At 40.2% G+C, this 13,531-nt stretch overlaps 1 protein-coding gene across 1 annotated transcript in view; it reads right to left on the reverse strand.

Moving 5' to 3' along the window:
• The window catches only part of GPC4 (glypican 4), a 116,750-nt gene that overhangs the window by 19,462 nt on the left and 83,757 nt on the right, over positions 1–13,531 (reverse strand). The window contains exon 3 of the mRNA XM_055268232.2: positions 4,662–5,053. Within this exon, the coding sequence (XP_055124207.1) occupies positions 4,662–5,053 (392 nt within the window). The remainder of the gene's footprint in view (positions 1–4,661; positions 5,054–13,531) is intronic.

Here is a 13,531-nt window from a genome sequence, read left to right on the forward strand (position 1 = left end):
CAGATCCTTTTTTTTTTTTTTTTTTTTTTTTTTTTTTGAGACGGAGTCTCGCTCTGTCGCCCAGGCTGGAGTGCAGTGGCACAATCTCGGCTCACTGCAAGCTCCGCCTCCCAGGTTCACGCCATTCTCCTGCCTCAGCCTCTCCAAGTAGCTGGGACTACAGGCGCCCACCACCACGCCCGGCTAATTTTTTGTATTTTTAGTAGAGACGGGGTTTCACTGTGTTAGCCAGGATGGTCTCGATCTCCTGACCTCGTGATCTGCCCGCCTCAGCCTCCCAAAGTGCTGGGATTACAAGCGTGAGCCACCGTGCCCGGCCACGATAGCCAGATCCTTTATTGTCTTTCCAAAACCACTGTATCTCAAATTTTTTAACTGGCTGTCATACTCCAAAAATTAATGTAATAAATATTTTCTCAGGTATGCAAGTATGCCTTGCATGCTTGTATGCAGATGCATTCCACAGATGGTAGATATTTATAGAATTCTTGTTTCAGCGCCTTTAGAAACTGACTTGATGCCTATATGCTTTATTCATTTAGATAATATAATTAATTTAATTAAAGGGTTTGATTTCAATTCAGTCCTTAAATTTAGAAGTTCAGTTGTGAAGCAAAAACATTGTCTTTTTTAGGCATTCCCAGTTGTGACCACAATACTTACAAGTAGCCACAAAACTTTATTTTCAGCTAAACAATTGGCAAGTTATGTTTTACTCTATGTAAATTCAGCCATATTGCTCCTATTCACTACACATTATCTCTTAGGCTGACATGAGAATATAATGACTATAGAATAGAGATCAAGTCTAAAAACAAAAATTGTTAGGGTTATATTTAGAAAGTAAATTTTTCAAGGCCAGGCGTGGTGGCTCATGCCTATAATTCCAGCACTTTGGGAGGCCGAGGTGGGCGAATCACCTGAGGTCGGGAGTTCAAGACCAGCCTGACCAACATGGAGAAACCCCACCTCTACTAAAAATACAAAATTAGTCGGGTATGGGTGCATGCCTGTAATCCCAGCTACTTGGGAGGCTGAGGCAGGAGAATTGCTTGAACCCAGGAGACGGAGGTTGCAGTGAGTCGAGATTGTGCCATTGCACTCCAGCCTGGGCAGCAAGAGTGAAACTCTGTCTCAAAAAAAAAAAAAAAAAAAAGTAAATTTCTCAAAGAATTTAACAATACTAAGGTAGACAGGGAATCTTTTTCTTTCTATTAAGAAAAATTCATACCAAAAGCAACATCAGAAAGTGATTATGCCTGTAATCCCAGTGCTTTGGGAAGCTGAGGTGGGAGGATCGCTTGAGGCCAGGAGTTCAAGACCAGCCTGAGCAACACAGTGTGACTCTGTCTCTACAAAAAACAACCAACCAACCAACAACAACAACAACAAAAACCCAAAAATTACCCAGGCATGATGGCGCATGTCTGTGGTCCCAGCTACTCACTCAGGAGGCTGAGGCAGGAGGATTGCTGGAGCCCAGGAGATCGAGGCTGCAGTGAGCTATGATCGTGCCACTGCGCTCCAGCCTGGGTGAAAGTGCGAGATCCTGCCTCTTTTAAAAAAGAAAGGAGAAAGAAAAAGTGATTGTGACTATTTCACATTGGGTCACATACCTTTGTTGCATAAGTAAGGATGTCTGAATCTTAAATATCAAAGTCAAGCTTCTTGGTTTCCCACGGTTAATTCTGAGAACGATGTCCAGAAGAACGCAACACAGGGAAGGCACAACTGCTTACTTCCCCGTAACCTGGGAGGTAGGGAGACGCAAAACAAAGGCAAGCCTTTTCTAGCCTTCAATCCTCTAACCTGCAATCAATTGTCTCTAAACTTCTCAGTTTGGCTACCCTGCCCATCCATGTTTGTAGGTTCAGTTCTCTAAAGTAGCTCTAACCTTGCAAAGTGAGGCTAACACCAAGGCAGGCTTGAGTCTGCTGTCTGGCCCTTTTTCTCCAAGAATCAACACTGAAACTCAAAGGAAGGGGAGAGGGTTAACATAAAGAAAGTACTTTTCAAACTAGCAAAGGGCTCTTGACTCTCTTCTCTTTGACACAAGTGCACACGCACATGCACATGCATGCACAGATGTCCAAATCACACGGCAGTGTCTTTCTGCCCTTTCAGTGGAGGATGAACATGAGGAATTGTTGAAGGAGGGCAAATGTGCTCGGTGTACCACAATGCAAACAACTTTGATCTGATTCACTGTGCACTGTTTTAGGGATTCTGACAAAAGTATGTCCAAGATTAATAATGGTTGCTGGGGTTGGCAGAAGTTCAAGAATCAGATATTATTCCTTTAATTAAAACAATCACCTCCCCACTTACCCTCAACTCCACCCTCATATGCCCCGATAAATATTTGCAATTTACGATGAAAATATCAAAGAAGGAGTGAACAAAAACATACTAGAAAGAATTGTTTCCTGACAGTTTATGGCCTGGAGATGAGAGAGAGAACAAACAACATAACGAATGCAATCAATCAACTAATCCTTATTATCACCCAATTCTAACAAGAAAAATCCCATGAGCACCTATTTTTCATAATAAACCATTCTTTAGCATCTTTATCTTCACTCTGGTGAATATAAGTTTTCTCTCCAACTAGAGTGACCCACGTATCCTGGCCAGTCCACGACAGTCCTGGTTGCTTATTAACAATTAGTGACACCTGGCCAGCACGGTGGCTCATGCCTGTAATCCCAGCACTTTGGGAGGCAGAGGCAGTCAGATCACCTGAGGTCAGGAGTTCAAGACCAGCCTGGCTAACATGGTGAAATCCAATCTCTACTAAAAATACAAAAATTAGCTGAGTGTGGTGGCACATGCCTGTAATCCCAGCTACCAGGGAGACTGAGGCAGGAGAATCATCTGAGCCTGGGAGGTGGAGGTTGCAGTGAGCAGAGATCTCGCCACTGCACTCAAGCCTGGGTGACAGAGTGAGAGTCCAAAAAAAAAAAAAAAATTAGTGACACCTGTTGTCGTCTGAGCCTGGGAAGTGGAGGTTGCAGTGAGCGGAGATCTCGCCACTGCACTCAAGCCTGGGTGACAGAGTGAGACTCTGACAAAAAAAAAAAAAAAAAAAAAAGTGACACCTGTTGTCTGTGAATAATTTGTTAATAAGCACTTCCTGATTTAGACAGTAAGTGTCCTGTTTGGACAATAAATTATATGGTCACCCTAACTGTAGATAAACTGTAAGAGGCAATCAGGTGTCTATTTTCACGTTTGTAGTGCTGTCCAGTTTTTATGCTGTCCATTCTTCCAGTCCTCAAAACAACCATATGGCCTCGGCAGAATCTGCTGTTGTTGTGCATCCAGGCTTTTTAGCAATGGCCTACAATTTGGCTTTCCCTTTGAGGGACTAAAGTTGACAGCACTAAGATCAGTCTTGCAAAGATCACTTTGCCCCAGTATATTTATGTTTCTTCCCTGGTATCAACTTATGGAAAGGTAGAGGTGGTAGGGTCTTCAAGAAGTTTTCAGATTTCATTTGGGGGAGGGGAATGGCAGTGAAGGAGCAGTGGAACCCCTTTCTCCTTGAAATCTTGCTCAGATCCCTACTGTGTGAAGTCAAAGAAAGCAAAGATTCTCTGGTGGAACTGGGAGATATAAAGGCACAGTTGCATGGTCTCACCCACAAAAGACTTCCTTCTCCGTTGCTTCTACTCAAGGAGGCCCCTAAAGCAATATCCTGCTCAAGAACAGAGTCTATTGGCCAGGCGTGGTGGCTCTCACCTGTAATCCCAGCACTCTGAGAGGCCAAGACAGGCGGATCCCTTGAGGCCAGGAGTTCGAGACCAGCCTGGCCAACATGGTGAAACCCCGTCTCTACTACAAATACAAAAAATTAGCCAGGCGTGCTGGCACATGCCTGTAATCCCAGCTACTAGGGAGGCTGAGGCAGGAGAATTGCTTGAGCCCCGGAGGTGGAGGTTGCAAGTGAGCCGAGATCCTGCCACTGCACTCTGGCCTGGGCAACAGAGCAAGACCCTGTCCCCACCTCCCCCCCAAAAAAACAGAGTCTATCTAGTCCAATTCGCTTAATTTCCCAATGAGGAAACAGGTTCATTTCATCAGCTCCTGATCACATATTACAATTTCACTTTCTGTATTAGTAATTCTACAAAGTCATGAGTCAACAGCAGTGTAGTCCACACTAATTGTCGTACAAACCTGTCTTCCAAAGAGCTCTGAGTACACCTTCTAACAAGGAAACATATGCTCACAGAGATTAAATACTTTCCTAGACTACAAGTAGTAGGCTCACGGTCACACAAAACAACCAAATGTGGAGCCTGTGTGTGTATGTTTGTTTGTGTAGAAAGGAAGTAGAATAAGAGCTAAAATGGGTATGGCAGTATTAACCCACTTTTAAGATTCCTGAGTAAACATATATTCCCCCTTCTAAGAACAGCTACAAAAAAAAAACCACAATAATAATGATAGGTGAAGATTCTGATCACAGTATTGTTTAGTAACTCTAAAATGTACATGTGTAAGGACAGTGTGTGGGAGAGAAGAGGTAAGAGAGGAAGAAAAGGCTGCTATTGAGCCAACAGAATTCTGGTGATTTATTTTTCTACCTTTCCCAAACGTTCTTTTAACATGAAACAAAACAAAACAAAAACGAAACAGAGAAGACAACGAGTGCTTACCACGGAGACCTTGCTCACGACATCTCCCGCAACCGCTAAGCCTTGAGCAAAAGTACGGGCTGCTACAAAGGCACGAGTAACCTGGAGCTTCAATTTGCGAGGGACATCTCCGAAGGGCTTCAGCTGCTCCGTATACTTGCTCACACATTCCAGATACTCATCTGTAAAGTGGTACTGGGAGTTCACCAGGCGGAACATCCGCTCCAGGAGGCGAGCCCAGAAGTCATTTAGCATTTCTTCCAGGTTCACATTTCCTACCACGTAGTAACGTTTCAACTCTACGAAGAGATCTTTAAATAGCTCAGAATTTTGCATGTATAAATGGCCATATGTCTTCACAAACATATCATTCAGGGATTTCTCTGCATTTTCAAGTAGTTCTTTGAAGAATTCTAAAACCAACACCAAAAAAAAGAAAAGAAAAATGAAGAGTTTTCAGTGTTTAAATAACTGCTTTTCCAGTAAATTTGAAAACTGGAAAAAAAACCACACAATTAAATTGGAAAACATGTTTGTACACAGGGTGAATTTCTTTTGGGGAATGTGGCATCTCAGATCATTTGCCAATGAAAGGAAATCTGTGTCACAAAGTCACCTACATAGGTGTCTGAGAGAGGAAAAAAATGAAAATTTAAACCAACAACTTCTCAGGAGTCAGTACAATACACACATTCTCTCATTCTGTCTCTCACTTTCTCTCTGTCATAGGTGGATAAAGAAACACTGGAAAAAATGTGCACATGAAGTCTAAAACATGAGATTTCCCTCAACTTTTTACTTAAGAATCTAAGCCAAAGTTAACCATGCCTTCTAATTGTAACCTAAGAGCAGGACAGGTGTTTTCAAAAGTTGTTATTTTACTTGGGCCTGAATTTTTTTCATTTCTCCTTTTCACTTATCTATATGATCATGCACTATAGCTGCCTGGAAAATGCTTGAGGCTAAAAAACATAATCAAACACCCCTACAAGCAAGCACATAAGTTTTCTGAAAATAAGTTCCTGGGTGTTTCTCTATGACAGTAGCACAAATTGGGAGTATCCAGCTTGATCCTGGGTTTCTAAGGGATTTAAACAATAACATCATGAGACTCTTTTCAATATTCCTCCTGATAGTGTGTGTGTGAGTGTGTGTGTGTGTGTGTGTGTGTGAGAGAGAGAGAGAGAAAGAGAGAGAGAGAGAGAGAGAGCACATGCATAATGGACTTAATAAATATAGTATATTTATGAGACAACATAAAAAAATTGAAAAATGTAAATGAGAATATCTGGTTATTTCAGATTTACTTTTTGGCCACCATACAGCCACAGCCTAAGTGTTAGAGATTTTAATCTCTTAACTACAAATGGCAAACTAGTTTTCTCCTGAAGCATTCCTCAGGAACTTCAGTGAAAAAACAAGCCAACGGTGTATCTGTAACATTAATCATTCTTAAAGAATCTCTTGCCTGGTATAAAAATAAACACCTCATGATATCAGGTTTATAAGCAGGAAATATAACAAATACCAAAGCAAAATATAAGGACCACATCAAATAAGAAACTGCCTCTGAGTAAATATGGAACAGAAAAGAAAATATGACACCTACTTCAAAGCCAGAACATTGGTGAGCTTATCAAAATGCAATAGTTCTACAAAACCGTTCTCTTCTCACATTGGGTGGGCAACTCAGAGATTGGCCACTAATTCCAAATAGCTTTTCAAAACCTGGACTGAAGAAACTGAATACTTTTGCAGGGAGATGTATGTGTGTGACTTTCCTGACATGCCAAGAGATTCTATACCTATGTCTCTCAGCCCCTAACTCATCACTTAGTGATTCCTTGAGGCCTGAGGATGAAGTCCACAGTCCTCCCTGGTTCCAGCTTTTCAAACATTGTAGGTATGGCTTCTGTGGGTTTTTTTTTTCTTTGCTTCTCTCCTTTTCCTTTTATCTAGTTCTTTTCTCTACTATTGCTTGCCTTTTATTTACTGGGCTTTCTTCAGAGAAAAAAAGGGAAATGGACTTCTTCTGCATAGTAAACAAATAGGCAGGTCAACTCATCCACATTACAAGTGCGCAGCCTGACATTTTTACCAAAGCTCTCTCCCTGAAAGTGAGTGGGCAGAAACTGCACAAAGAGTTAGGTGAACAATATAAGAAGCATACCAATCAGCTACCTAGGATGGCCTTTTATTTTCTCCAAAATCCCGAGTGGTTCTCAAAGTGTGGGCCTGGGACCAGCAGGATCAGCATCACCTGGGCACTTGCTATAAATGCACATTCTCGGCCCCACCCCAGACTTACTGAATCAGAAACCCTGGAGGGTTCCTTTTGCTGGGCATCATTCCATTTCTACTATGGGTACTCTCAGCACCAGCTAGGCAACTGGCTTGTCCACAGGCCAAATGGCTTGGTGGACAGGCCAAAATTTTCAGCTATCTGTGATTCTGATATACCCTAAAGTTTGAAAACAACTGCTCTAGCTGCTGAAACTTCTCCCATTTCACCTATCAGTTGCAATCACCAACAACTCAGGGGCTGTGTTGAGTGTGAAGCAGTCAGGACAAGCATTAATGTTTTAATTAAGAGAAAATGTCTTTCCAATGAATTGTATTTTCAAATAAATTTATTGCATTCCTAGGAATGACTTTTTTATTGTCTTGGGGACAAATTTTCTTGTGTGGAACTCTCTCAACTAAGTGTTAACATAGATGATTAAATGTATGCAGTACTTTTTAGAGTTCAAAGTTGAGAAGGGACCTTAAATGCCATCTGGTCCATGTCCCACACCATGCTTGAATTTTGCTAGCATCCTTGCCAAGTGGTGATTGCTCATGGAGGGCATAAAAGGCACACGTGGGTTGCGTTATTACATGACCAGTGTGTTGCACACATAGCTATCACATATTGGAAAAATAAGGCTTTGTCATCATTGAGAACAATATGCAAGCCTTGTGTGTCAATCCAGTGCTATTAATATTTCATGATCAAAAAGAGTGGATTCCAACAGCAACCACAGGTCCTTCCTTATATTGAATTTTTATTATATTGCTCATAAAATTGGCACATATCAGCAGAAATTGGACATTCAGAATTATTTGACTTGTGCTTTCAGACTCATTTAGTAAGTAATTCTCAAAACTAACTTGCATTTTTAAGGAACGTCACCTAGAGTCATGTTGGTTTTTAGGGGTGGGATGAGGTACGGTGTGACATTTCAAGCTTAGTTTTAATTTAAAACTTCTAATAAATGTCAAAGTTTAGCCTTTTGACAAAGTGCTGCAAGTCAAACAAATACTAAATCACTGAACACTTTACGGAAAAAGTAAAATATTATCTATCTTGGAGTTCCTCCTTCAGGTCAAGAGCTTATGGGTGGATGCAGCCATATATAACATAGCTACTTTGGAGTACAAGAGAAATGGCCTAATGAAGAGGAGACCGATTTGAAACTGACATGCCCCTGTCCAACATCCACCATGGACCATACTTTGGTTTCCATGACTCACATTCTGTCTAGAAAAGTTTTTTTTTTTTTTTTTTTTGGTGTGTGTGTGTGTGTGTGTGTGTGTGTGTGTATGTGTGTGTTTATGCTAGTGTGTACTTTAAGAGCCTAGCTTGGTGCTATATACATACTAAATCCTAATTCATTTCATCATTCAGAAAATTTATTTTCTTTCCTTCAAATTTTAAAAGACTCTTTAATGTGGCTATATAAGTTGCAAATATAAAGACCATTTGGGTGAGCATGTGGTTAATAAATGCTTGAGAAATTCTATAAAACTGATATAACGAGTTAAAACGTCACAATTTCTCCAAATGGGTATGCAATTTGACAAGTATGTACTGAGTGGCTCTTATGGGCTCAAATCAAAGCACATGGTGTTTTGCCATGCATCTTAACCTTCTTCCTGCACAATCAGACCATAATGAAAATTTCTGGTTAGATAAATTTCCCCCATCCAATTCACCTTTACCATACACTGCCACTCTCCACATACGGTTTTATGAGAATACCAGAGATTTTTTTAAACATCTATAAAATTGTTAATCCTTCATTACATGCAAAAAGTTCCTAAATACTCATATATTTAATCTATGAGAGTCAACCAGACAAAAATCAGGGGATCCAGAAGACCCAGACTCATTTCTTTTTAGATGGATTCTTACTAGCCCTGTTGCTTGGGACTATTCTACCTATGCCTTTTGCCTCAAAGGGACCTCATAAGGATGGCAGACATCATTTAAATTCTAAAATCCATAGCAATTAGGTACAATATCAACCAAAGCATAATAATTTGCTATTAGAAAGAAGGAGAAAAAATCCTTTTGCATCTGTTCCTCCTATTAAACTAGCAGCTCGCATGTTCTTGCATAATTCTTTCGCATCCCCAATCGTCCTTTCTATTCCCATGACATTTACTTCTACAATGAGGAATGAAGCATAAATTAGCCATTCAGATCCTGGTCCACAGCCATCAATAGCAACTTCAGTAATCGCTGCAATGTTCATCTCCATTTTTTTTTCAATCATTCTCAGAACTCAGAATCAGGGTCAGATCTTAACTGCTGAAGAAGAGCTGTACAGGCCCTAGACACCTAGCAATCATCGCTCATAATCATTATGCCTGAAACTAATTACAATACACTTGGTGACTAAGAGAGAACCAGCCAAGAGCAATGTAAACCAGGATTCCACAACGATCAAAAGCCAAGCGAACTGGAAGTTAGATCTGTGCAGCAATTGCTTGTATTCATGTAAAAATGCTGCTCAGGGAATCTGTTTTAAGTAAAGCTACTGGTGTCTGAAAGAAAGTTTGAGAGGTGGTGGTTTGCAAGGATTTGAAATATATAGTGTTTGTGATCAGCGTTTATTTGCCCTTCAATTTTCAGTTTGAAGGCTTAAGTACATACGTTCTAAAGATAAAGCAGCTGCTACTCCTTGAACTCATGAATGGCCACTCAACACAGGATGGAAATAAACACTGTAACATGCTATGAATCTAAAGCAGGAGGACACAGTGGGAAAAACAGGAGATCTCTCACTTGGGGACTGTACGACCTTGCTTGGGCAAAAGGCCTAATCTCTCTGAGCCTCTTTTATCCCATCCATAAAATGGGGCTATTATCACTCACCTCATATGGATAATGCTTGGCATAAAGTAGATGCTCAACAAATAAACATTATTACTAATATGTGAGATGATAGTGTTGTCACTCTTAGAGTTTCTTTGTATCTACAATCCTTTAAAAGAAATCTTTAAAGACTGGTTTTTATCTTTCCTAGTGGAGTCAAACATTATCCATCTGAGGGGACATAAATGAAGCCAAAGCTGCTGGAGGTCTTCTAAGAAGACCCAAGGCCTTATAAAATTGGGAACTGTTTGTCCTAAGGGAAATGTTTAATGGTTCTATCTTTAAAGGTTGTGAAATGTCCCAGACATCCATGAGGGTGGGAGTGACTGCTGGGTGAAAAATAGGGAATGGGGAAACCTCATCCTTGAGAAGAGAGCTTACATTATACTAAACAAGAGAATACCATACACACACCACACACATATAAAAAATAAGAATTAATCAGCAGGTCAACACCCCCCACCCATGTATTTCATTTACATACTACCTTCTTTGCCAGAAGTCCACTTGGTATAAGGATTGGGCTAGGGAAGTGTAAGTACTTTCCAGTTCTAAAATCTAATCATTCTACATGCAAGTAGTACTAATTTAACATGGGAAAAACTAGAGTGAAAAGACAAAACTTTTCCATATAAAAGTTTTCTATGTAAATATCCTGTCTTTTAAAAACGAGAAGAACGTCATGTACTTCTGGAACTTCTATCCCCAGCTACTTGTCTTGTATCAAATAAACATTCAAAATTCTTGAAATAGGCCAAAGAACCTCCAGTTCTGCTACTAAATGCCATATTAGTTACTCCTTTATAAACAATCAACTGGCTATTGATTAATGAACTAGAATGCATTCTAGAATTAACCCATAACCTTAAGAGATTGGGGCCCTTTTCATTTGATCCATTTTTTTTGGTGCTATAAATTACCACCTGGTATTTACATTATTAGGAAGCTGCCTTTTACATATAAGGATTGATTTTTCTCTTACTACAAATGCTGTATTTCATACCCCTGGTGTGGCATGCAAACATTAAGTTACTAGATCAACAGAAATGCTGAAAAAAGAAGCCTCCTTGTAAATGCTACAAATCATACCTTTCAAACTTCTAAGAAAATTTAAAGAGTTAAACTCATCTACTCTTTCACCTAAGATCAAGTAATTAATGAAGAACAGCAAACATAAGCATATAAAAATGTAAGGAATAAAAGGAAAAGCAGCAAGCATTTTACTGACAACCTGAAATTTGGTTTATCACTATCTCCTCCTGTTTTGCTTTTTTGATAAAGTCTGCATATGTTTTTTTGTTTCTTTTTTAAACAGGCATTTTTTCTCGAGCATGGCATAATCTCACTCTTCTAAAGAGTGCCTGCTAAGGTTGGTGTACCAAAAGATCATATACTCAACTTATGCTTATCAATTGATAGCAAATCAATATGCTGCTCCTTGGCCAGGTGCAGCAGCTCACACCTGTAATCTCAACACTTTAGGAGCCCAAGGTGGGAGGACTGCTTGAAGCTAGGAGTTTTAGACTACCCTGAAAAGTGAGACCCATCTCTACAAAAATTTAAAAACTTAGCCAGGCATGGTGCTGCATGCCTGTAGTCCTAGCTACTAGAGAGGCTGAGATGGGAGAATCACTTAAGCCCAGGAGTTCAAGGCTGCAGTGAGCTATGATTACACCACTGCACTCCAGCATGGGCAACAGAGTGAGACCCTAAGTCTAAGGGAAAAAAAAAAAAAAACAGGCTGCTCCTTGGTAGACAGGCCAATTACCAGCTGTAGCTCTTATTAGGAGCTATTAGCATATCACAGAATACTAGGGGATTCTGCCAAAATAAGATCAGCCTTTCTTCCCAAAGTTGCTTTTATTCGTGAACACATTTTGAATGCTAAGGCTCCAAGGGAATAAATATAATGTTTACTGATGGCCCCCATCTTTGGCTAATGTGGCCAGGGACACAGGCTCAGTATTGTAAGGTCCCTTTTGCTGAGCATCATTCCATTTCTACTAAGGGCACTCTCAGTACCAGCTAGGCAATTGGCTTTAGCATGCCCAGAGTTCTGTGCATTCAGAAATGCCCAGAGAAGGTTTCAGACACGTATAAGTAAGCTAGGGAGCTGGAGGAGCCATTGCAAGTGTTCCTTCCATGTACCAACCTCTATGTGGATCAGTCAGAGAGGTACCATATAGCTTCAAATACACATCTCATAATAGAGTCTACCTGTTAATAATCTAATGTCAAGAGAAAAATCAGGCCATGCACAGTGGCTCACCCCTGTAATCCCAGCACTTTGAGAGGCCGAGGTGGGGAGATCACCTGAGGTCAGGAGTTCGAGACCAGCCTGACCAATATGGTGAAACTCTGTCTCTACTAAAAATACAAAAATTAGCCAGGTGTGGTGGCATGTGCCTGTAATCCCAGCTATTTGGGAGGCTGAGGCATGAGAATCACTTAAAGTGGTTGAAGTGAGCCGAGGCTGAGCCACTGCACTCCAGCCTGGCCAACAGAGTGAGACTGTCTCAAAAAAAAAAAAAAAAAAAACAGAACATGAAATAGCAAATCATTATGATACCAATTTGCATGTATGTATATGCATTATCTATGTACACAAAAAGATGAGGCAAATACAAGAGTGACGGTTGGGTGATGGGGATCAAGGATAATTTTTTTCATTCTATCTTTCTTGATTTTGTTCCCCCAGATATTTCAGTGACATTTTATAATCAGAAAAGTGATATACCTTCATGCTTTCAAAAGTAACTTTATTTCCCTTTATTCCCTTCATTCTATTTAACCACTGGAGGATTTGATGTATTTTTCTACTTTTCCAAATTTTCTACAGTGAGCACTGTAATACTTAATAAAAAGAAAAACATTATTTTAAAACTTTGCCAAAGCAGTTTCCATATTTTTCATAAAGAAATATATAATTTTTTTTCTAAAAAGTATTCCTCATTATAGCAACTTGAAAAATACAGACAGGTATGAAGAAAATATAAATATAATCCCCACTGCTAAAAGACAGTAACAATGGCTTATCAAATTTCCTTCCTCCCTTTTTCCTATGAAAATACATGTTGTCACATGGTTGAAATAAAAATCAATTTACACCGTGTCTTATGTAACACTATATGGTTAGCATTTTCTATGTGATTAAAACTTCTTCAGAAGCATCATTTTTTTTTTCGAGACAGAGTCTTGCTCTGTCACCCAGGCTGGAGTGCAGCGGTGCGATCTCGACTCACTGCAACCTCCACCTCTCTGGTTCAAGTGAGTCTCCTGCCTCAGCCTCCCGAGTAGCTGGGATTACAGGCTTGCACCACCACACCTGGCTAATTTTTGTATTTTAGTAGAGACGGTGTTTCACCATGTTGGCCAGGCTTGTTTCAAACTCCTGACTTCAAGTGATCCACCCATTTTGGCCTCCGAAACTGCTAGGATGACAGGCGTGAGCCACTGCACCCAGCAGAAGCATCATTTTTAATGACTGCATACAATGACACCACATGGATGGAGAATAATGTAATCATTGTGGGGCATGCAAGCTTATTTCCAATTTCCTACCACTAGCAATAATGCTGTGATGAACATCCTATTAACATTGTACATAAGTGTTTATGCAGATCTTTCTTTCCTTGGGATGCACATCCAGAAGTGGAATTACTAAATCAATGAGTATGAACATATTCAAAACTGCTGACACATTGCCAAATCTATCTGCAGAAAGGGTGTGTCCATGTACCATCCTTGCTGT

This window comes from Symphalangus syndactylus, chromosome X, assembly GCF_028878055.3.
Source record: "Symphalangus syndactylus isolate Jambi chromosome X, NHGRI_mSymSyn1-v2.1_pri, whole genome shotgun sequence".
Classification (NCBI taxonomy): Eukaryota; Metazoa; Chordata; class Mammalia; order Primates; family Hylobatidae; genus Symphalangus; species Symphalangus syndactylus.